General features: G+C 49.2%; 1 protein-coding gene across 2 annotated transcripts in view; it reads right to left on the reverse strand.

Moving 5' to 3' along the window:
* Positions 1 to 25,426, reverse strand: part of LOC139260191 (ectonucleoside triphosphate diphosphohydrolase 4-like) — a 124,665-nt gene extending 99,239 nt beyond the window's left edge. For both annotated transcript variants that reach the window (XM_070876464.1, XM_070876463.1), the window contains exons 1-3: positions 25,272 to 25,426; positions 9,295 to 9,467; positions 574 to 753 (exon numbers count right to left, since the gene is read on the reverse strand). In XM_070876464.1, coding sequence (XP_070732565.1) covers positions 574 to 753; positions 9,295 to 9,302 — 188 coding nt within the window. In that variant the 5' untranslated portion in view covers positions 9,303 to 9,467; positions 25,272 to 25,426. The remainder of the gene's footprint in view (positions 1 to 573; positions 754 to 9,294; positions 9,468 to 25,271) is intronic.
* Between the last annotated feature and the right edge of the window lie 488 nt (positions 25,427 to 25,914).

Consider the following 25,914-nt stretch of genomic DNA (forward strand, 5'->3'; position numbering starts at 1 on the left):
AGATCGCTCCCACTACTTACGACAGATCTGTAACCATCAGAGCAACACTCGGATATTAGAGAACTCAAATTGCTCAAGAAACAATTCATGCCGATATGGCGCAAATCAGTTAATTGTTTTTCTCAGAGGACCACTGCTACTTTTTACTAAAATCAGAGCAATGGTACTGATTTGGCACTGTTATAATCAAGGTATGCAGATACCAACATACAAAAAGGGTGATAGAAACCATCAGGCCCATCGATGCTTGCACCGTCCCAAGACAGGGCAGCCTTGTGTGCAGCACTCCCAACCTTTGCTAATTCCTGTGCCAGGCAAATGAAATCCGGAAATTCTATTGGCTAGCAGGTACTGTTGGCGATAACAGCGGGCAAATGTTTAGCACACATTTAACGGCCCATTATTTTAACAGAAGCATTCGTAAATGGGTCACCACCTCCGCTTAAAAAAAATGGACAGAGGAATGTCAAACAAAGGAAAAGGTGTTAAGTATTGTTCTGTTGTTGTCGGCAGTAATTTCCAGCCTTATAGATTCAACTCGTGACATCGGTGTTATTCTTCGGTTCTACTTACTTTTCCAGGTCTTTGTCCCCGTGTTGTGGTCTCCAACGCTGATATTCCATAAAAATAAGAACGAACAGTAGACAGAACGTGAAGAGGACCCCTGCGAATGCCAATTTCTGCCGGGCTGTGGTGTTTATGGGGGACAGACTGAAGTGCCACGATGCAGGAAACAAACAGAAAAAACAAACTCTGAAAGAAAATTAAACGGCAACATTTAAACCTTTTAAAAAAAAACGAAGCAAGAAATAAAATGGTGTGGCAGCGTGAAAAAAGGAAAGACAGACTTGCATTCATATAGCGCCTTTCACGACCTCAGGACTTTGCAGCCAATGAAGTTGCTTTTGAAGTATAGTCACTGTTGTAATGTAGAAAACGCTGCAGCCAATTTGTCCCACAAACAGCAATGAAATAATTGACCAGATCATCTGTTAAGTATTGGTTGAGAGATAAATGTTGGCCAGGACACCAGGAGAACTCCCCTGCTCTTCTTTGTATAGTGCCATGGGAGGGCAGACGGAGCCTCGGTTTAACGTCTCATCTGAAAGACCTCACCTCCAACAGTGTAGTACTACCTTATGTGCTTAAATCTCTGGAATGGGACTTGAACCCACGGCCTTCTGACTCAGAGGCAAGAGTGCTATCCACTGAACCATGGCACTCATCATCATCATAGGCGGTCCCTCGAACGAAGATGACTTGTTTCCACACCAAAAGGGATGAGTTCATAGATGTTTCAACGAAGGACCCGATATTCCAGTCCTGAACTCAAGGGGTGGAAGATGCCTGTGCGTGGATTTTTTTTAACGTATTGTGACCGTTGCACATCAGCCACCACACGGGCTTGACAGAGCTAGGCCTTTATCCAGTTGCAAGGATAAACCAGGACGACTGGAGACCAGCTCTGCTGCACGGACCGAGTGCGCACACATATCACAGTGTGGGCTGGCCCGTGCTGCCCTTGGACCCTCGGCTCTTCTGGGCCCTGCACCCCCATTTGCCGCACCTCCACTACGATCGCTTGCCGCTTCTCCGCCACAAATATTCGGCGCACCTCCGCCACGACACTAGTGAACCCATGGCTGTGATTTGCCACAATTCTTTCTTGGGTACATTCTTAATATTGAATATTGCATAATTTTCCAACTTTTATTTATTGAAGGCACTGGTGGCTGTTTGCAAACATGTCAGCTCCATGCATACCTCACAGTTTGGAGCATGCAACCAACGGAGTCTCAAAATTCCAATTCTTAACCAGTCAACAATCTACGGAACAGTGCTGTGGGAATTGTGGGAAAATCATCTAAGGAAGCCAGCTGGTCAGGGTTGAATAAAGTTGGCAGTGTTGTTAGACTGATAGTCTGACGTTTTGCTAGATTACCTTGGAGGGAAATTCCACTGTGCTTGAACTCTTTTGCAGTTTACCTGTGGTTAGTCATCGTCCTCGGGAGTTTGTCCTACACTCACTTGTTGCCTGATATTCGAACCCCTATCACTCTTAACTGCCATTCCCATTCCAAACCCCAGCTGAGACCCTCTATCATTCTTTTCGGATTTAGTGCAATGAACAATGGGACCGTGCAACTCTTGGCAACCGAGGAAATGTTCAAAACTGGTACGGACCATTACGCGTGACTTGGTTACACAGCTTTAGGCTGGAATACCCAAAGGAAATGAAATTCCTCTACCAATGGGGCTCACCCTTAGCCCTATTAATGTCTTGAGCATGGTTGAACTAGAAGTAATGTGACACTATAATTTCTTGGGAGTAAGTCCCCATGACATAAAACCAAGGGAAGAGCTAAATGATTTGGCAGATGGAGTATAATGTTGGAAAGTGTGAGGTCATGCACTTTGGCAGAAAAAAAATCAAAGAGCAAGTTATTATTTAAATGGAGAAAGATTGCAAGTGCTGCAGTACAGCTGGGCCTGGGGTTACTTGAGCATGAAACACGAAAGGTTAGTATGCAGGTACAGCAAGTGATCAGGAAGGCCAATGGAATCTTGGCCTTTATTGCAAAGGGGATGGAGTATAAAAGCAGGGAAGTCTTGCTACAGTTATACATGGTATTGATGAGGCCACACCTGGAATACTGCATACAATTTTTACGAAAGGATGTACTTGCTTTGGAGACAGTTCAAAGAAGGTTCACTAAGTTGATTCCGGAGATGAAGGGGTTGTCTTATGAGGGAAGGTTGAGGAGGTTGGGCCTCCTCATTGGAATTCAGAAGAATGAGAGGTGATCTTATCAAAACGTGTAAGATTATGAGGGGGTTTAACAAGACAGAGAGGATGTTTCCACTGATAGGGGAGACTAGAACTAGGAGGCATAATCTTAGAATAAGGAGCCGCCCATTTAAAGATAAGATGAGGAGGAATTTCTTCTCTCAGCGGGTTGTAAATCTGGGGAATTCGCTGCCTCAGAGAGCTGTGGAAGCCGGGACATTGAATAAATTTAAGACAAAGATAGTTTCTTAACCAATAAGGGATTAAGGATTATGGGGAGCGGGCACGGAAGTGGACCTGAGTCCATGATAGGATCAGCCATGATCATATTAAATGGTGGAGCAGGCTCGAGGGGCCATATGGCCGACTCCTGCTCCTATTTCTTATGTTCTTATGAAGGGGTAAGGGCTTAACAACATCAGCTTCCCAAAAATCAAGATTGTGCCTGTAATGTATTTGCTTCATGGGTTCTTTGCTTAAGAATTCATAGCAACGCATTGCTATTAAGAACTAGTTGGTTTATTAGCAAAGGTTTAACAATCACACTACACATTATTAGTTCATCCACCAGGCTCACAATCACCTGCCTCATCGTGGATCCCCTGAACCCAACTGGCTGGGGTTTTATTGAGTCTTGTGACTGGCTAAGCCACTCCTAACTCGACAGCTCAACAAACCTGTGAGCATACTCACGGGTGCATACATTACAGTGCCTACAGGAGGAACAATGAAAGAAGACAAAAGACATTAGGCACAGATGGTGAGCTGGAAGTAGTGGAGAGGTCCAAATACCTGGGATGTTGAATGCCCTGTGATTGGGAAATGCAATAAAAGGCAAATGTACATATGGGTCTTACTGTAAGTGTCCTGAACAGAGATGTGTCAGAGGACATGAAAAGGCGAAAGTATGTTTCAGTCAACACTTCTGAGAACTGAACCTCGGCAAAAGCAAAAACATGATGCTCCTGGAGCTCGCTGTCGAAGAATACTGGGAGGATCTAATGCCCAATACTGAGGTAATAAGCAGTGGCCTGAATAAACAGCACATTACGGTGAGAAGATTACAGTTGAAAAGCCACACTGAAGGCTGCACTTCCAGAAGAGCTTCACCCTGATCCACAGTTTAAGTGCAATCCTCGAGTTACATTTACATCTCTGCAAAACAGAGGCGCATGAAAAGCAGTAGCCGAGATCAGAAGATAGTTTCCTCAGCCAGGCTGCTGGGCATGTATGGCACGGCAAAACCAGAAAGCAAGAAGACTTGCATTTCTGTAGCGCCTTTCACGAACTCAGAGCTGTCCCAAAATGCTTTCCAGCCAATTATCTATATTTTGAAGTGTAGTCGCTGTTGTAATGTAGGAAACGCAGCAGCAATGTGATAATGACCAGGTAATCTGTTTTTGTCATGTTGATTGAGGGATAAATATTGGCCCAGGACACCGGGGATAATTCCCCTGCTCCTCTTCAAAAGAGTGTTCTGGGATCTTTTACGTCCCCCTGAGAGAGCAGACGGGGCCACGGTTTAACGTCTCATCCCTCAGCACTGCCCCTCAGACAGTGCAGCACTCAGTACTGGAGTGATGCGTCAGCCTAGAATTTTGGAGCGGGACTTGAACCCACAACTTGCTGACTCAGAGGCGAGTGTGTTACCTACTGAGCCACAGCTGAAGAAGGAGAAAAAGCGATGGGGGGCTGGAAGTGCGGAGGGAGGGGGAAAGAGAAATTCCAGATAGAAACATAGAAAAATAGGTGCAGGAGTAGGCCATTCGGCCCCTCGAGCCTGCACCACCATTCAACAAGATCATGGCTGATCATTCACCTCAGTATCCCTTTCCTGCTTTCCCTCCATACCCCTTGATCACTTTAGCCGTAAGGGCCATATCCAACTCCTTCTTGAATATATCTAACGAAGTGGCATCAACAACTCACTGCAGAAGAGAATTCCACAGGTTAACAACTCTCTGAGTGAAGAAGTTTCTCCTCATCTCGGTCCTAAATGGCTTACCCATTATCCTTAGATTGTGACCCCTGGTTCTGGACTCCCCCAACATCGGGAACATTCTTCCTGCATCTAACCTGCCCAGTCCCGTCAGAATTTTATATGTTTCTATGAGATCCCCTCTCATTCTTCTGAACTCCAGTGAATACAAGCCCAGTTGATCCAGTCTTTCTTTATATATCAGTCCCGCCATCCCAGGAATCAGTCTGGTGAATCTTCGCTGCACTCCCTCAATAGCAAGAATGTCCTTCCTCAAGTTAGGAGACCAAAACTGTACACAATACTCCAGGTGTGGCCTCACAATGTAGTAACACCTCCCTGCCCCTGTACTCAAATCCCCTTGCTATGAAGGTCAACATGCCATTTGCTTTCTTAACCGCCTGCTGTACTTGCATGCCAACCTTCAATGACTGATGTACCATGACACCCAGGTCTCGTTGCACCTTCCCTTTTCCTAATCTGTCACCATTCAGATAATAGTCTGTCTCTCTGTTTTTACCACCAAAGTGGATAACCTCACATTTATCCACATTATACTTCATCTGCCATGCATTTGCCCACTCACCTAACCTATCCAAGTCACTCTGCAGCCTCATATCATCCTCCTCGCAGCTCACACTGCCACCTAACTTATTGTCATCCGCAAATTTGGAAATACTACATTTAATCTCCTCGTCTAAATCATTAATGTACAATGTAAACAGCTGGGGCCCCAGCACAGAACCTTGCGGTACCCCACTAGTCACTGCCTGCCATTCTGAAAAGTACCCATTTACTCCTACTCTTTGCTTCCTGTCTGACAACCAGTTCTCAATCCACGTCAGCACACTACCCCCAATCCCACGTGCTTTAACTTTGCACATTAAGCTCTTGTGTGGGACCTTGTCGAAAGCCTTCTGAAAGTCCAAATATACCACATCAACTGGTTCTCCCTTGTCCACTCTACTGGAAACATCCTCAAAAAATTCCAGATTTGTCAAGCAAGATTTCCCTTTCACAAATCCATGCTGACTTGGACCTATCATGTAACCTCTTTCCAAATGCGCTGCTATGACAGCCTTAATAATTGATTCCATCTTTTTACCCACTACCAATGTCAGGCTGACCGGTCTATAATTCCCTGTTTTCTCTCTCCCTCCTTTTTTAAAAAGTGGGGTTACATTGGCTACCCTCCACTCGATAGGAACTGATCCAGAGTCAATGGAATGTTGGAAAATGACTGTCAATGCATCCGCTATTTCCAAGGCCACCTCCTTAAATACTCTGGGATGCAGTCCATCAGACCCTGGGGATTTATCGCCCTTCAATCCCATCAATTTCCCCAACACAATTTCCCGACTAATAAGGATTTCCCTCAGTTCCTCCTTCTTACTAGACCCTCTGACCCCTTTTATATCCGGAAGGTTGTTTGTGTCCTCCATAGTGAATAACGAACCAAAGTACTTGTTCAATTGATCTGCCATTTCTTTGTTCCCGGTTATGACTTCCCCTGATTCTGACTGCAGGGGACCTACGTTTGTCACATTTATCCACATTATACTGCATCTGCCATGCATTTGTCCACTCACCTAACCTGTCCAAGTCACCCTGCAGCCTCTTAGCATCCTCCTCACAGCTCACACTGCCACCCAGCTTAGTGCCATCTGCAAACTTGGACATATTACTCTCAATTCCTTCATCTAAATCATTGATGTATATTGTAAATAGCTGTGGTCCCAGCAGTGAGCCCTGCGGCACCCCACTAGTCACTGCCTGCCATTCTGAAAAGGACCCGTTTATCCCGACTCTCTGCTTCCTGTCTGCCAACCAGTTCTCTATCCACGTCAATACATTATCCCCAATACCACGTGCTTTAATTTTGCACACCAATCTCATGTGGGACCTTGTCAAAAGCCTTTTGAAAGTCCAAATACACCACATCCACTGATTTGCCCTTGTCCACTCTACTAGTTACATTCTCAAAAAATTCGAGAAGATTTGTCAAGCATGATTTCCCTTTCATAAATCCATGCTGACTTGGACCGATCCTGTCACTGCTTTCCAAATGCGCTGCTATTTCATCCTTGATGATTGATTCCAACATTTACCCCACTACTGATGTCAGGCTAACCGGTCGATAATTACCCGTTTTCTCTCTCCCTCCTTTTTTAAAAAGGGGTGTTACATTAGCTACCCTCCAGTCCATAGGAACTGATCCAGAGTCGATAGACTGTTGGAAAATGATCACCAATGCATCCACTATTTCTAGGGCCACTTCCTTAAGTACTCTGGGATGCAGACTATCAGGCCCTGGGGATTTATCGGCCTTCAATCCCATCAATTTCCCTAACACAATTTCCTGACTAATAAGGATTTCCTTCAGTTCCTCCTTCTCGCTAGACCCTCAGTCCCTAGTATTTCCAGAAGGTTATTTGTGTCTTCCTTCGTGAAGACAGAACCAAAGTATTTGTTCGATTGGTCTGCCATTTCTTTGTTCCCCATTATAAATTCACCTGATTCTGACTGCAAGGGACCTACGTTTGTCTTCACTAATCTTTTTCTCTTCACATATCTATAGAAGCTTTTGCAGTCAGTTTTTATGTTGCCAGCAAACTTCCTCTCATACTCTATTTCCCCCCTCCTAATTAAACCCTTTGTCCTCCGCTGCTGAATTCTAAATTTCTCCCAGTTCTCGGGTTTGCTGCTTTTTCTGGCCAATTTATATGGCTCGTCCTTGGTATTAACACTATCCCTAACTTCTCTTGTTAGTCACGGTTGAGCCACCTTCCCCATTTTATTTTTACTCCAGACAGTGATGTACATGAAAAAGAGCAGCTCAGCGGTATTACTCTGGTCCATTAAATTTTCACTCGTATTTTCCAATTGGCAGTTTGAGATAGAGTTGCAGCAAAGCACAATCTCAGTTGCCCGCACTCCCAATGGCCATGGGGCGGGTCATGAGAGCAGTGATAAACGTTGCTCTTCACTCAAAATGGCCCAGTGTCATTTTCTGTCTCAGAATTGCCATCCAAATACAATGGCACCAATAAAAAGGTCAATTCTCATCATTGTTTGTGGCATCTTGCTGTCTAAAATATGGCTGCCACATTTTCCTGTGTAAGTGGTTGACTCTGAACTGCATTCTGAAGAGGCCTAGAAAGTCACTTAGTTGCATAAAACCACTCAGGGCAAATCAATTGGGATGGACGATAAATACTGGCTTTGTCAGCGACGCCCATATCCTGAGGGTGAGTAAAAAAAAACGTCACTGTAATCAAAAAATAATTCCTTGTACACGAACCACTTGTCGAGTTGTTTCCGAGACATGATGAGACACTATGTAAATGCAAGCCTTGACGTTTCTTTTCCAAGTTGAAGCAAGATACTTTTGTCAGTGCAGTAGCTGTATGCTGAAAACATTCGAGGAGAGTCCTGCACTGCATAGCAAGTTCCCAACATCATGAAAACAAGCGTACAATGCCAATTTCCGAGGCTGGCAGGTGCCAACCCGTAATCACGTAGAACTCCAAAGGAGCACAGGAAATTCAAATCCTCGCTTTAAAAAGCCACCAGACGTGTACATTAAAAAAAAACACTTAGTTTTATGACCCGATTTGATAAGAATGTCTGGATTTATTAGGATCCTTCATGGAGATGCCAGTAGTGTGCTACAGCCCGTCAAGCTGGACGAACAGATGACTCCAATAGACAGGTTGTTGTGTTGTATAAAGCTGGACATTGGAATGGGTTACACTGTATTGGTAAGCGGAAATATTTGTCGTTGTGATGTTTCATCTATTGCACTTGTGGGAATCTAAATGATCTAACCATTTTCATTATCCTTCAAGATGTCCCCCTCACCCCCTCTTCACTATGTCAGATTATAGCGGTTCCACTAGATTACTGATTCTACATAACAATTAGGAGCAGGAGTTGGCCATACGGCCCCCCCCCCAAGCTTATTCCGCCATTCAATAAGATCATGGCTGATCTTCAACGTCAACTACACCTTTCTGCCCTATCCCCATGTCCCTCGATTCCCCAAGAGTCCAAAAAGTCTATCTAAGCCCTCTGGGGCAGAGAATTCCAAAGATTCACAACCCTTTGAGAGAAGAAATTTCTCCTCATCTCAGTCTTAAATGGCTGACCCCTTACCCTGAGACTGTGACCCCTGGTTCTAGACTCCCCAGCTAGGGGGAAACAACCTCCCTGCATCTACCCTGTCAATACTCCTCCGAATCTTATATGTTTCAATAAGATCACCTCTCATTCTTCCAAATTCCAGAGAGTATAGGCCCAATCTCTGCTGGCACCATCAATTAAAGAACATTGCTCTTTCAAAAACTCTAAATAGTTTAATCATTCACAGATCTGCACGAGGCCAAGATATTAAATAAGTGGCTTTGGACTGAGGGAAAAAAAGCAGAATAATTCATTCGACCTTTAGTTGTCAAATGATCATTAAGAAAAATGCAGTACTAACAGATTTAACATGCAGCGAGACTTTTGAAGGAATTGCATTGCTTACCTAGCCATATGGTAAAGGCACAGCGAGTAGGAGGGAAGGACCTTAACCACACGGCTTCTATATTAAGCTCCTTGCTGCTGAATGTCACCCTATCATCTTGAGCCGATAGGTCCACACGGGCGACAGCGTGGCTCAGATCTGCCTCCTTTTGCTACTCACAGCTCAAAGGTTAACTGATAAATGGGGGAGAAAAACAGAGAGAGAGAGAGGCGAGTTAGAACACACAGCAGATAATCAGCACAGGATCTGTGACTGGCAACAGCCACGCGCTTTCTCCCTTTATTTTTCCTTCCCCCAATTCTACGTGCCCTATGGAGGCTGGTAAGTGATCGGTCACCAAGTTGCTGACATTTACAAGGTTCCATTTCCCATTTGTTGCAACAGGAAACACAGCTGACCTTGAAAGGCTCAGCTGTGGTCAACTCTTTTAGCAAAATGGACTGGAGGGATTGGGATGGATGTTTTGTAAAAGTGTTCTGACTCCTTTCCTTAAACGTGCGTGTGATTTTTACACCCAATATTAAGAATGTTGGTGCTGTGGAATGGAAGCCTTTCTGTAATGTAGCAACCTGTGAGTATACTCACAGGTTTGTTGAGCTGTTGGAGGAGTGGCCTATTCATTTGGAGCAGTGAGCTTGTGGGGAGAGGAGCTCTTGCTTTTGCTCTTGCCTTTGGAGACCTGTGAACACCCCAGGAAGAGGAGGAAGGGGCTTACTACATTCAAAACATCTTGAGGGAGAGGAGGAGAGCAAAAACTACTACAACACCACTGCTACAGGGAGTTGGAGAGAGGGGGAAAAAACAAGTACCATCAACTGGAAAACATCATTCGTGTGGAAAGAGGGAGACCCATTAACAACATTCTACAGGTGGGTATATTGGTGCACACCCCAAAAAGACAATGTTTTATCGGCGGGGGGAGGAAAGAAGATTAAATCGAAGGCTGGAACATCGCGGGAGGTGTGTGTGTGTGTGGGGGTCTCTTGCTAAAAACTAGGCCCCACACATCCCTAAAGCACCCCTCCCCCATTGCCTGGCCCGGGTTAGTTGGAGCTGCCTGCGTAGCCTTCATTAACACCCATTTAACATCGTTGGGAATGCTGTGCCTGGGTAGTTCCAGCTAGCCCGGGTGAAGACATCTTCTCTCCCCACCCGAAGACCATCAAATAAGACTGTGTTTTGTGTTGACCATCTGGGGGGAGCAGCCCTGCAACACCCACCCAACGATGTGAGGGGAGACCTGCTCTCACAGCTTCCCTCTCGTGTGTGTGTGTGTGTGTGTGTGTGTGTGTGTGTCTCTCGCTCTCTCTCTCTCGCTCTCTGAGAGCCCCTTTCTCCTCTTAATTAAAAACAATTATTTAATAAAAAGACACTGAGCAGAGGGAGCAAGGCCCCTCCCCAAATCGTTAGGTAGCGGAGAGGTGTGCCTCTTTAAAAGCTCCCTCTGCTCAAATATCAACAAGGCCAATTAAGACCTATCAGGCCTGTGAATTTGGGATGGGTGTAGCCCTTAAAGAGACCCCATAATGGCGACCTCATCTACGCCAGTGGCAGGGCCAGCAAGGACATATGCAAATGTGGTGTCTGCAGCCACAGCGCCTCCTGCTGCCCTGCCACCATTCAAACTTAGAACGAAAAAACACGGGGTTAAGTGCTACACTCACCCCAACATGAGCATCGAGGAGTGCGTGCGGGCAATGGCTGGGGTAGTCGGCCCCTCGGCCATTGTCGCAGCCTCCAAGATGTCCGGCAAGGCTGTGTTCTTCCTGGGGTCGGAGCGGGCGGTGTCCCTGGCCCTGGAAAAGGGGCTCACGGTGGGCGGGACCTTCCTGCCGGTGGACCCTCTCGAGGCCACCGTGCAGAGGGTCATACTTTCAAATGTCCCGCCCTTTGTTCCTGCTGAGCTCCTCCTCCCCCACCGTCACCAACTGGGGGAGGTAAGGTCGGGGATCAACCCGATACCACTCGGCCTCAGGGAGGCCAGCCTCCGTCACGTGTTCTCCTTCCGCCGCCAGCTTTTTGTTCGGCTGGCGCGGGAAGAGACGACGGAGGGAGCCTTCAATGTCGTCCACGAGGGGACTGCCTACCGCTTCTTTTAGAAGTCGGACGGCGTGTGGTGCCACGCCTGTAGGGAGGTGGGGCACGTTCGTAAGAACTGCACCGCCTCCAAGGCCGCCAAAACACCTAAGGCGGCCAAGGCTGGTGCCGGCGCCGCCACCCCTCCCCCTAGTAGCGTCCGCGTGCCGGGAGCTGTAGGTGCGCGGGCATCGTCGGAGGCCTTTGTCTTCATGGCCTCCGGCGGGGGGGAGGGAGAGCGTCCGGGCGGAAGGAAGGCGCGGAGGAAAAGTAAACACCTCGAGGCGGGTCCCCTCAGTGTGCCAGACAGCCCCATCACCGCGCTCGGCCAACCCCAGTCACCGGCGAGCGCGGGGTATCCCGAGCCCGTGTCCGAGCCCTTGACTCATACCGCAGAGAGCTTACCACCCGCGGTCGGGCTCGGGCGCGGGCAAGAAAAGCCAAAAGGGGGTAGCGGAGCAGGAGGCCTCGGCAGACATGGAGGTCTCCCTGCCTCCGCGCCCACCCCAGTCAAAAAAGGAGGCACCGCTCCAATGAGGCGGAGGAGGAACAACATCCCTCCGCGGAGGAGTCGGTGCTCGCCGCGTGTCCCGCCTCCCTCACCAGCGTTCCCAAACGGCGCCGTAGGCGGGGGGAACCTGTACCCGGGGAGGGTGAGACAGTCGAGGCTGCCCAGCCTCTGCGTCCCGGGGACAGGGAAGAAGATCTGCCTGTTGCGGGGGGCGCGGGGCTGCCGGAAGAATGCATCGCCTCTGGGCCGAGCGTCCCGGGGACTGAGGCGGGCGAGGCCGAAAAGGCCAAACCTGAGCCTGCCCAGCCATTAGCCATCATCCCCCGGGACTTGCTCAACCTCGCAGTAAAACAAAGCGGAATTTTAAAAGAAAATCCTGAACATCCAATCGCTTGGCCGGGAGATGGTGGCGGGGAGGGTGAGGAATCCCAACCTTCGCCCCTAACTTTGGAGCCGGGGGACTTGGAGGACATGGAGCTGTACTTCGGCCTAGTTTCTCCGTGTTCCCCGGTGCCTGGGGTGGAGGGGGACCCCCCTTCCGCTGCCACTTCCCGACCCGGTAGCCCAACAAAAAGAGCCCAGCGGGGACTCCTCTGTCGACGATCCTGGGGGTAGGATCGGGGTAGAGCCAGAGCCGGATGGAGCGGCTGGGCGGTTTGCCGTACCTCGTGTGGTCGACGGACCGGCTGCTGGCGGCGACCTCCCGGAGGTGGATGGGGACTCGGTGGAGGGCACGGGAGAAGATCTGGAGTCCATCACCAGTGAGGTGGTGGATCTCCTCGTGCCCGCCACTGAGTCCCCCCTCATTCCTGTAAAGGAGCTCCGGGACTTTATGGTTCAGAGCCAGGGTCGCCGCAACCGAGCCCATCTGGCCCTGGAAAAATGGTCTGAGCCGGCGCTGCTCATCAAGTCCGTCCGCACCGCTGCTAAAACCATGGCCGCGGGCGGGCCCTTATCAAAACCACAAAACCTTGAGCTGCGCCGGCTCAAAACATTCCTCGCTGGGTTGCTGAGGGAGTGGAAGTCCCCGCCCTACAATAGGTTAAGTTAGAGGTTGCACTATGCTTTTGCCATGAAGATAACCATAGCCAGCCTCAACATCAACGGCGGCAGAGAGGCACGCCGTAGATTTAACAATTTTTCACTCCTGCAGGAGGGGAAATATGCGGTGTGCTTCCTGCAAGAAACCCACACTGTTCCGGGAGATGAGGCCACGTGGCTCCTGGAATGGCAAGGAGAGGCCCGCATGAGCCACCTCACTGCCACTTCTTGTGGGGTGGCTATCTTGCTGGCCCCGCATTTTCAGCCGGAGATCTTGGGGGTCAAGGAGCCCGTGCCAGGCCGCTTGCTGCACGTCACGGTTCGCCTGGGGGACGTGCCGCTCCATCTCGTGAACGTGTACGCCCCCCAGCCCGGCCCGCAGCAAATGCGCTTCTTCGAAGAAATGTCCACTTTCTTGGCTCTATCGATGTCGGCGACTGCATTGTCCTCGGGGGGGATTTTAGCTGCATCCTCGAGGAGAGGGACCGCTCCGGTGCCCCGCAGAGCATGCCGGCGATCGAGAAGTTGAGGGAGCTGGTCGGGTCCTTCGACTTGGTGGACGTCTGGCAAAATCTCCATTCCGACTCCAGCGCCTTTACATGGGTGAGGCCTGAAAGAGGATGGTCCAGAGTCGACCACCTTTACGTGTCTCGGGCGTACGTCTCCTGCCTTCCGGCGGCCTCCATGCGGCCGGTGCCGTGTTCGGACCACCACCTGGTGTGGGCGGAGCTCGCTTCGCTCCGCGCGAGGATGGGGTCCGCGTACTGGCATTTTAACAACCTGCTGCTGGAGGACGAGCGGTTCCAAGACTTGTTTCATCATTTCTGGGCCGACTGGAGAAGGAAGCAGGGGGGCTTCCCCTCCTTGAGGCTATGGTAGGACGTGGGCAAGGCTCACGTCCATCTCTTCTGTCAAGAGTATGCGAGGGGGTCGACCAAGAGGCGGGCAGCCAGGGTGGTGTGCCTAGAAAAGGAGGTGCTCGACCTGGAATCCCGTCTCGGTCAAGTCATCGAGGACCCGGCCCTGCGGACGGTGTATGAAGCGAAGAAGGCTGCGCTGAAGGACCTGCAGCACATCGGGTCCCGAGGCGCGTTCGTGAGGTCGCGGATCCGGTTCCTGCGGATTCCCCCTTCTTCTACTCGCTAGAAAAAAGACAGGGGGTCCGTAAGCAGCTTTTGACGCTGCTGGCCGATGACGCGTCTCTCGTCTTGGATCCGAATGGCGTCAGCATCAAGGCCCGAGAATATTACGGGGCTCTGTTCTCTCCAGCGAGGAAGCACGTAGAGTTTTGTGGGAGGACCTGCCGAAGGTCGGCCCGGAGGGCGCCGAAAATCTGGAAGCTCCACTAAGCCTGGCGGAGCTGACCGGCGCCCTCGACCAGTTCTCGAGGGGAAAAGCCCTGGGGCTGGACGGGCTGACTGTGAAGTTCCACAGGGCGTTCTGGATCATCCTGGGGGGCGACTACGCAAGGGTCCTCGGGGAAAATCTGGCGACTGGGGAGATGCCCCTCTTTTGGCGCAGGGCAGTCATCGTCCTGCTGCCTAAGAAGGGCGATCTCCGCCGACTTAAGAACTGCCGCCCAGTCCCCCTCCTCAGCACGGATTATAAAATCTTAGCCAGGGTGATGTCTGCTTGCCTTGGCGCTGTGCTGGACCACATGATCCACTCCGACCAGTCCTAAATGGTCCCGGGCCGGACAATCCATGATAATATCCATCTGGTCCGGGACCTGATCCATCATTCCTAAGAGGCTGGTCTGTCGGTCGCCTTCCTGTCTTTAGACCAAGAGAAGGCGTTCGACAGGGTGGATCACGACTATCTCTGGCTCTGCAAGGGCTGGGTGTGGAAGTCGTCCTCTTGGCTTATGCCGATGACATGCTCCTCACGGTCGAGGATCCCGTTGACCTGCGGAGGATGCGTGAGTGCCAAGAGATTTACTCAGCCGCATCCTCCACCAGGATCAACTGGGAGAAATGTTCCGGACTCCTGGTGGGTCAGTGGCGGGTGGACTCCCTGCCTGGAGCACGACCCATCTCCTCTATCTGGGAGTCTACCTTAGCCCCGACTAGGAAGCCTGGCCGGCAAACTGGCAAGAGCTGGAGGCCAAGGTCGCCGCTCGCCTAGGGCGCTGGACAGGACTGCTCCGAGTGCTGTCCTACAGGGGTCGAGCGCTAGTCATAAACCAGCTGGTGGTCGCTATGCTGTGGTACCGCTGGTCACTTTGACCCCTCCCCCTGTGTCTGTCGCCAAGATACAGAAGAAGCTGGTGGACTTCTTCTGGAACAATAGGAAGCACTGGGTCTCTGCCGCGGTTTTGAGTCTCCCGCTTAGGGAGGGCGGTCAGGTGTTGGTGTGCATCGGCACCCAGCTCGCGACTTTCCGTTTTCAGACCCTGCAGAGATAACTTTACGTCGCGCCCCCTCCTAGGTGGCGTGCGCTGGCGACATATTTCTTCCGCCAGCAGTACAGCCTCAATTATGACACGCAGCTCCTGTTTGTGAGCCTGGGGGGTGTCAGGACCGCCGTGCAGGGGCTGCCTGTCTTTTACAAGGAACTCATCAGGGTCTGGAACAAAGTCACTGCCAAGCGCAACTCTCCACCGTCTGGAATGGCGGCTGTCCTGCAGGAGCCGCTGCTCAGGAATCCGTACCTCCACGACCGCGGTTTTAGGTGGCAGGCGGACGAGAGGGCTGTGGCTGGCGAGGTGACCAGGGTCAGGGACCTGCACGATGGTGGAGGAACAGGCTGGATGGCAGCAGACGTGCTGGCACGGCGCCTAAACTGAGCCAACGTCCGCCGCGCGGCCGATGCCATCGAGTCACTAAAAATAGCGCTGGGCCCTGACTCCGTTAGGTGTCTCGAGGAGGCTCAAGCACGTGGGGAGTTCCCGTCCGAACTGACCCCCATCCGGACGGAATTCCTCATCGGCGCCAAGCCCCAAAACCTCCCTTGGGAGCCGGCGCCTCACAACTTGAGCCACCTCGGGGAAATCCCCTCCATGCCTTTCAGTTCTGCGTGGAGGGGTTTTCTGTACGGGCTGCTCCTGCACACTCTCCACTTTGCCATCCTCGTCTGCCATCCGGACACGCCATGGCGCGCCATCTTGCCGTCCGGAGGAGGCGGGGGTCCCCAATGGAGTGCACTCTACGTGGGAGTCCTCCCACTATTTATTGGGGACTTGGCCTGGAGGGTGGTGCACGGAGCAGTCCCGTACAACAAATTTTTAAGTCGGTTCACGGGCTCCCAGGCCGCCTGCAATTTCAGTAGTCTGGAGGATTCCATGTTTTTATGGAATGTATGAGTTGCAGCCCCTATTCCACTATTTAAAGGGGCTGCTCCTCAAATTTTGTTTGCACTTCAGTCCCACACTCCTGATCTTTGGACACCCTGTGCGGAGGGGAGCGGGTAGGTCCGAGGGCCTCCTTGTAGGACTGCTCCTGGGCATGGCCAAGGGAGCCATCAGCCGGTCCAGGCAGCGGGCGGTCGAGGGGGCCATTCAGCCTGACTGCCTGCCTCTCTTCTGCGCTTTCATCTGAGCCAGGGTGTCCCTAGAGATGGAGCACGCTGTGTCCACCGGTACGCTCAAGGCCTTCCACGAGAGGTGGGCGCCGGAGGGACTGGAGTGCATCATCACCCCCGGCAACCATTTTTAATTTGATTTTATATGTTTTAATGTTCAATTTGTTTTTAGTGTGCCGGTTTTAGTGTCCCCCTCCCCTTTTATAAGGGGCACTTGTAAAATTTATGGTTTTATTGCCCAAATAAATCCACAACAAAAACATTAAAAAAAACAATAAATAAATAAAAAAGGGCCTTGAGAAGTGTTTGTAATGTCCCCCAGATCAGGGGCACTTGATTTAGCTGTTTAATTTTGCTTTGCAAAAAAAGTTGTAGAGCTGTTGATATCCTGGGCCGATGTACAGCGCGCGGCCAATGCCATCGAGTCGCTAAAAACAGCAATGGGCCCGGACTCCATTAGGTCTGTCGAGGAACCTCAAGCACGTGGGGAGATCCCGTCCGAACTGACCCCCATCGGATGGAGTTCCTCATTGGCGCCAAGCCCCGAAACCTCCCTCAGGAGCCGGCGCCTCACAACTTGAGCCTCCTCCGGGAAATCCCCTCCGTGCCTTTCAGTTCTGCGCGGAGGGTATTCCTGTACGGGCTGCTCTTACACACTCTCCACGTTGCCATCCTCGTCTGCTGCCCGGACACGCCATGGCGCACCATCTTGCCGTCCGGAGGAGGCGGGGGTCCCTAACTGAGTGCCCTCTATGCAGGAGTCCTCCCTTTATTTATTGGGGACTTGGCCTGGAGGATTTTGCACGGGGCAGTCCCGTGAAATCGGTTTTAAGTCGCTTCACGGACTCCCGGGCCGTCTGTAATTTCTGCTGTCATGGAAGAGTCCGTGTTCCACGTTTATGTGGAGTGCGTCAGGTTGCAGCCCCTGTTCCAATATTTGAAGGGGCTGCTCCTCAAATTCCGGTTGTACTTCAGTCCCACGCTCCTGATCTTTGGGCATCCTGTGCGGAGGGGAGCGGGCAGGTCGGAAGGCCTCCTTGTAGGACTGCTCCTGGGCCTGGCCAAGGTGGCCATTAACCCATTCAGGCAACGGGCAGTCGAGGGGGTCGTTCAGCCCGACTGTCTGCCTCTCTTCCACGGTTAGGTTCGAGCCAGGGTGTCTCTGGAGATGGAGCACGTGGTGTCCACTGGGCGCCATTTCATCTGGGAACAAAATTTTAATTTGATTTGATTTGACAAAGGTTCCCTTTTATGTTCAATTGTTAATTTGTGGTTTTTGGTGCCCTCAAAAAAAAGAGGGGGCACTTGAATGAAAGTTTCTACCAAAATAGTTGTAGAGCTGTTGCATTGTGAGTGGCTTAGCAAGTCACCTGATTTCACAAGATTCAATAAAAAACCCCAGTCAGTTGGGTTGAGGTCATCCACAATGAGCTTGGTGGTTGTGAGCCCGGTGGATGAACTGGTAATATGTAGTGTGATTGTTCAACCTTTGTTAATAAACCAACTCGTTCATAATAGCTATGTGTGGCTATGAATTCTTAAGCCAAGAACCCATGAAGCAAATACATTACACGTTCCATTTTGGGACACCCGGTATCAGCCTCAAACACTGTGTCAGGTGATAGGTAAAATTGCCTCTACTGCGGCTCATTAGTGTATCACGGCCCCAAATGCACAACAGCCTTCCCTACTGCCACCAGTGTGACATCTTTCACTTCCCGACTTCAGCCACCCTTATGTCATTTTGGTGAAATGCCGATTTATGCTGAGTTCCAGGCAGATTAATGTTGCACAGCTACATAAGGCTGCATATAGAAGCACAAGTTCTGCTTACCCCCGAGGTACACTAAGTTAGCCATAAAAGGAGTGGCGTGGAGGCCTCGGGAGCAGCGTGGAGGCATACTACTGGAGGGAGCAGCGCGAGCTGGTGCAGGAGGGCGACGGCAGCGAAGAGTGACGTCATCAAGGTCCAGGTCAGTGATTTGAGCGTGGGCAGATACAGCAGGAGCGGCGAGAGACTGTGGAGGGATGTGATCGGGGCCCAGGGGAGGCGTGATTCGGGGCCAGGGCCCCAGGGGCAGCACGGGCCAGCCCACACTGTGATATGTGTGCGCACTAGGTCCATGCAGCAGAGCTTGTCTCCAGTTGTCTTGGGTAATCCTTGCCACTGGACCAAGATCTAGCTCTGTCAAGCCCATGTTGGGGCTGGTATGCAACGGCCACCACACGTAAAAAAAAATCCACGCACAGGCACCTTCCACCCTTCAGGATGTAGTTCGGGTCCTTCATTGAAGCACCTGTGAACTCCTCCTTTTTTGGCGTGGAAGCAAGTCATCCTTGTTTTGAGGCTCTGCCTATGAGTGAGTAATAAAAGAACACTGTTCACACAAATACATAAACTATCAAGAAACATGATAATGAGACTACAATTCATAAATCTATTACTGATTTTAGAATTGAGCATATTTGCAGGAACTGAGAATCATTCTGGCAAATTGTGGGTTTGGACGAAATGAACCCTTTAAACTGAATTTCATCAGTGAGCTGTAAAGATGAATCTGCCGATATCTATTGAAAAAGTCATAAAATATTCTTTAAAAAAAAATTAAAGCTTTAGTGATTCCCAGGCTTGACAACGGAGGATTCTGGAGTGGTTCCATCATTGGCAGTGGGGCCCTGACCAGTGATTCAATCTGAACCTCACTGACCCCAGGAAACCATCCCAACAGCTGGATGTTCTTCACTTTATCAAAGTCATGGAATAGCTTTATGGCCCATAATTTGTGATCTTTGTGGCAAAAACTTTAGGTTTTCCAACGTGTAATTGATTGGAACGCTGTCAATGGGGGGGGGGGGGGGGGGAAGCACGTTGCAGCAGTGACATCATTAAGCTGTCTCAGCAGCCAATCATGTTGAAGAATTTTCACAGACAACAAACCAGGAAATGAAAAGTAGATTATCTGGACTTTTTTTTAAATGTTAGAGAGCGAAATAAAGATTGGGATACACATGTGGTTAATGTAGAAGCTGAAATATCATGAACAAACTTACAAAAAAAAATTTAATTGTAATTTTTATCATAATGGAGAAATTTGACATTGTTTAAGTATAAAAAATTTATTTTTCAGGGCCAGAACGGTTGTTTAGCAGTCAACAAGCTGCTAAAACCCCAGTTACACCTATTCCAACAAGGCTTCATTTTAATGGAGTAGTTAACAGCGATATTAGCGTGGAAAAGTCCAAGTTTCCTCCAGTTCCACTGATTTCCGGCTATGAATAGATCTACAGCGCAGCCTGTTTTGGAACAGTGAATGACTGACCGCAACTTCAGGACTTGCACATTTATGTGCACATGCGCTTCATCCTGAAGTTATGGTCAGATTCAGAGAGAAAAAAGACCTGCATTTACATAGCGTCTTTCACAACCACCGGATGTCTCAAAGCGCTTTACAGCCAATTAACTATTTTAGTAATGTAGTCACTGTTGTAATGTAGGAAATGCGACAGCCAATTTGCACACAGCAGGATCCCACAAACAGCAATGTAATAATGACCAGATACTCTGTTTTTGTTATGTTGATTGAGGGATAAATATTGGCCCCAGGACACCGAGGGGTAACGATGGCCAATACTGACAGTTCGCTGACATTACCCACTGCAAAATCCGGGCCATTGAGTATATACTCCTCCAATCCACCAGGCTACATTCAAACCTGGTCCCATGAGGTGAGCCAAGCCACTGTACCTCTCGAGGCCTCAGTGGATTTCTTTCACTGGACAGCAGATACGATGAAGGATGCCAAAGATCACTGCAACAGACGTGCAAAAATATTATGACATGATGCTTCTTGAGACACAGTCAGCAGTCTCGGAGCGGGTGCAGGACATTCTAAAAAGGGAGGGAGAACAGCCAGTTGTCGTGGTGCACATTGGTACCAACGACATAGGTAAAAAAAGGGATGAGGTCCTACGAGACGAATTTAAGGAGCTAGGAGCTAAATTAAAAAGTAGGACCTCAAAAGTAGTAATCTCGGGATTGCTACCAGTGCCACGTGCTGGTCAGAGTAGGAATCGCAGGATAGCGCAGATGAATACGTGGCTTGAGCAGTGATGCAGCAGGGAGGGATTCAAATTCCTGGGGCATTGGAACAGGTTCTGGGGGAGGTGGGACCAGTACAAACCAGACGGTCTGCACCTGGGCAGGACCGGAACCAATGTCCTAGGGGGAGTGTTTGCTAATGCTGTTGGGGAGGAGTTAAACTAATATGGCAGGGGGATGGGAACCAATGCAGGGAGACAGAGGGAAACAAAAAGGAGACAAAAGCAAAAGACAGAAAGGAGATGAGCAAAAGTGGAGGGCAGAGAAACCCAAGGCAAAAAACAAAAAGGGCCACTGAATATAAAGGGGCTGCAGGAGGGGTCAAAACTAGAAATCATGGTTTAAAAACTAGGATTAAAACACTCTACCTAAACGCACGCAGCATTCAAAATAAAGTAAATGAGTTGACGGCACAAATCATTACAAATGGATATGATTTGGTGGCCATTACAGAAACATGGTTGCAGGGTGGCCAAGACTGGGAATTAAACATACAGGGGTATGTGACGATTCGGAAAGATAGACAAGAAGGGAAAGGAGTGGGGTAGCTCTGTTAATAAAGGAAGATATCAGGGCAGTTGTGAGAGACGATATTGGCTCTAATGAACAAAATGTTGAATCATTGTGGGTGGAGATTAGAGATAGTAAGGGGAAAAAGTCACTGGTGGGCATAGTTTATAGGCCCCCAAATAATAATTTCACGGTGGGGCGGGCAATAATCAAGGGAATAGTGGAGGCATGTGAAAAAGGAACCGGAGCAGTCATGGGGGATTTTAACTTAGATATCAATTGGTCAACTCAAATCGCACGGGGTAGCCTGGAGGAGGAATTCATAGAATGCATATGGGATTGTTTCTTAGAACAGTATGTTACAGAACCTACAAGGGAGCAAGCTATCTTAGATCTGGTCCTGTGTAATGAGACAGGAAAAATAAACGATGATCTAGTAAAAGATCCTCTCGGAATGAGTGATCACAGTATGGTTGAATTTGTAATACAGATTGAGGGTGAGGAAGTTGTGTCAGAAACGAGCGTACTATGCTTAAACAAAGGGGACTACAGTGGGATGAGGGCAGAGTTGGCTAAAGTAGACTGGAAACACAGACTAAACGGTGGCACAATTGAGGAACAGTGGAGGACTTTTAAGGAGCTCTTTCATAGTGCGCAACAAAAATATATTCCAGTGAAAAAGAAGGGTGGTAAGAGAAGGGATAACCAGCCGTGGATAACCAAGGAAATAAAGGAGAGTATCAAATCAAAGACCAATGCGTATAAGGTGGCTAAAGTTAGTGGGAAACTAGAAGATTGGGAAAATTTTAAACAACAGCAAAGAATGACTAAAAAAGCAATAAAGAAAGGAAAGATAGATTACGAAGGTAAACTTGCACAAAACATAAAAACAGGTAGTAAAAGCTTTTACAGATACATAAAACGGAAAAGAGTGACTAAAGTAAATGTTGGTCCCTTAGAAGATGAGAAGGGGGATTTAATAATGGGAAATGTAGAAATGGCTGAGACCATAAACAATTATTTTGCTTCGGTCTTCACAGTGGAAGACACAAAAACCATGCCAAAAATTGCTGGTCACAGGAATGTGGGAAGGGAGGACCTTGAGACAATCACTATCACTAGGGGGGGTAGTGCTGGACAGGCTAATGGATCTCAAGGTAGACAAGTCCCCTGGTCCTGATGAAATGCATCCCAGGGTATTAAAAGAGATGGCGGAAGTTATAGCAGATGCATTCGTTATAATCTACCAAAATTCTCTGGACTCTGGGGAGGTACCAGCGGATTGGAAAGCAGCTAATGTAACGCCTCTGTTTAAAAAAGGGGGCAGACAAAAGGCAGGTAACTATAGGCCGGTTAGTTTAACATCTGTAGTGGGGAAAATGCTTGAAACTATCATTAAGGAAGAAATAGCAGGACATCTAGATAGGAATAGTGCAATCAAGCAGACGCAGCATGGATTCATGAAGGGGAAATCATGTTTAACTAATTTACTGGAATTCTTTGAGGATATAACGAGCATGGTGGATAGAGGTGTACCGATGGATGTGGTGTATTTAGATTTCCAAAAGGCATTCGATAAGATGCCACACAAAAGGTTACTGCAGAAGATAGAGGTACGCGGAGTCAGAGGAAATGTATTAGCATGGATAGAGAATTGGCTGGCGAACAGAAAGCAGAGAGTCGGGATAAATGGGTCCTTTTCGGGTTGGAAATCGGTGGTTAGTGGTGTGCCACAGGGATCGGTGCTGGAACCACAACTGTTTACAATATACATAGATGACCTGGAAGAGGGGACAGAGTGTAGTGTAACAAAATTTGCAGCTAACACAAAGATTCGTGGGAAAGCGGATTGTGTAGAGGACACAGAGAGGCTGCAAAGAGATTTGGATAAGTTAAGCGAATGGGCTAAGGTTTGGCAGATGGAATACAATGTCGGAAAGTGTGATGTCATCCACCTTGGGGAAGAAAAACAGTAAAGGGAATATTATTTGAATGGGGAGAAATTACGACATGCTGCGGTGCAGAGGGACCTGGGGGGTCCTTGTGCATGAAACTCTTTTAGAGTCTACCTGTAAAACAAAAAACATTAAACCGTGCCACCCGCCCTGGATGACACAGCAGACATTTACAAGGCCCTTTTTTTTCCCTTTTTTGTGGTTTTTTTTTGTGTTTTTCTTTTTTTTGGTTTTTTTTTGGGGCGCTAGAATCACATTTTTCCAGTGCCCCCTAAAAAAGGGGAGGGGGACACTAAAAGCACCGGCAATTAAAACAAATTAAACTTTAAAACGTAAAATTAAATTAAAATTTGGTTGCCGGGCGTGATGATGCACTCCAGTCCCTCCGGTGCCCACCTCTCGCGGAAGGCCGCGAGCGTACCGGTGGACATCGCGTGCTCCATCTCCAAGGACACCCTGGACCGGATGTAAGAGCGGAAGAGAGGCAGGCAGTCAGGTTGAACGACCCCCTCGACCGCCCGCTGCCTGGACCGGCTGATGGTCCTTGTGCATGAATCCCAAAAAAAGTTAGTTTGCAGGTGCAGCAGGTAATCAGGAAGGCGAATGGAATGTTGGTCTTCATTGCAAGAGGGATGGAGTACAAAAGCAGGGAGGTCCTGCTGCAACTGTACAGGGTATTGGTAAGGCCGCACCTGGAGTACTGCGTGCAGTTTTGGTCACCTTACTTAAGGAAGGATATACTGGCTTTTGAGGGGGTACAGAGACGATTCATTAGGCTGATTCCGGAGATAAGGGGGTTACCTTATGATGATAGATTGAGTAGACTGGGTCTTTACTCGTTGGAGTTCAGAAGGATGAGGGGTGATCTTATAGAAACATTTAAAATATGAAAGGGATAGACAAGATAGAGGCGGAGAGGTTGTTTCCACTGGTCGGGGAGACTAGAACTAGGGGGCACAGCCTCAAAATACGGGGGAGCCAATTTAAAACTGAGTTGAGAAGGAATTTCTTCTCCCAGAGGGTTGTGAATCTGTGGAATTCTCTGCCCAAGGAAGCAGTTGAGGCTAGCTCATTGAATGTATTCAAATCACAGATAGATAGATTTTTAACCAATGAGGGAATTAAGGGTTACGGGGAGCGGGCGGGTAAGCGCAGCTGAGTCCACGGCCAGATCAGCCATGATCTTATTGAATGGCGGAGCAGGCTCGAGGGGCTAGATGGCCTACTCCTGTTCCTAATTCTTATGTTCTTATGTTCTAACCAGGAAATAAGAGCCAGTGCAACACACTACATAATCAATACTCTGTACTGCAAAAGCAAATAATAACTGGACCATTTGTAATCTCCCTTACACTGCCCCTTTCTAATCTCAACCATGAACCACAACTTGACACATCAGCATTTGAACATGACCACAGTACATTCTGAACTGCGAGACTGGGGTTAAAGTTCCACAGAAACAATACAGCACCAGGATCATTCTGTGACCACACTGCTCAACAAATACATACACACACACACACACTAGGGGGACAGTCTGCAAGGATGTTTGGCAAACAAAGCAAAACAAGTTTTGACAACCACTCAATGGAATATTATTTTCATTTAATATATCATGGAAGCATTGGTGTGTTGTTCAGACACGAAGTGAAAAAAAAAAATGATTCTGAGTGCTCCTGACCTCTCCGCTGCAACCTGGCCTGCTTTTTCCCTTCCTCACTATTCATTCCTCGTCTCTGCAGTCTCCCTTTCCCTCACTTCTACCTTTCCCTCTCTCTCCATTCTTCCCTCACTATTCAACCCTCCAATACTCACCCTCCTATCCGTCCCCTCCAATCTTCCCCCTACCATCTCCCCTTGTCCCGCTCTGCTATCGCCCCCCCCGCCGCCAACAATCTCCCCTCTGCCCGACCAACTCCTATTACAGCGTGACCACCACCACTCACCTGACCATCTCTACCTCCCTGAGCACCTGTCCCACCCCCCTCGACCATCACCATTACCCCCGACCACCTCTCCCTTGCATTGACATCTCCTCCCACCCCCTGACCATACCACTACCCCCTCCCACTTCTCCCTGACCATGTCACCACCTCCTCCCCGAGCCCCTCACCATCACCACTATCAATATCCCTTTCCCCTCATCACCTCTCCCCCTTCCCCTAACTCCCTCTCCCTCCCACTCCCACTGACCGTAACCATTATCCCCTCACCACCTCCCCCTGACCGTTACCACTATTCCCGATCCCCACCCCCTGCCACTGACCTGTCAGGACCACGCTCCGGCCCCCGATGACCAGCCCCCGGCCCACCCGTTGCCAGGGTGACCAGCCCGCTCCCCGCTCCAGCCACCGCCACACGGCAGCCACGTAACCAGAGTAACAGCTCGTTCTCCCGTCGCAAAACCGTCGCGCAGCTTTGGAGACCCGCTTTCCGGCAGCAGGGTTGCAATGGGAGCGGCAGTGCAGATCTCACATCACTGAAGTCTGCATCTTTGGTGAGCTTGAGCTTGGAATTGGTTTATTTTTGTGATGGATTCACGATCTGGTGCACTTTGCAAACCCCATCTGATTGGAACTGTTAACACACTTATTTATCAACAACTTGTATTTATGTTACATTACAACAGTGACTACTCTCCAAAAGTACCTCATTGGCTGTAAAGCGCTTTGAGACGTCTGGTGGCCATGAAAGGTGCGATATAAATACAAGTCTTTCTATATAGCACCTTTAATATAGTACCTTTAAAACGTCCCAAGGCGCTTCACAGGAGGATTTATAAAACAAAATTTGACACCGAGCACATAAGGAAATATTACGACAGGCTTGGTCAAAGTGGTAGGTTTTAAGGAGTGTCTTAAGGGAGGAAAGAGAGGCGGAGAAGTTTAGGCAGGGAGTTCCAGAGCTTG

This window comes from Pristiophorus japonicus, chromosome 3, assembly GCF_044704955.1.
Source record: "Pristiophorus japonicus isolate sPriJap1 chromosome 3, sPriJap1.hap1, whole genome shotgun sequence".
Lineage (NCBI taxonomy): Eukaryota > Metazoa > Chordata > Chondrichthyes > Pristiophoridae > Pristiophorus > Pristiophorus japonicus.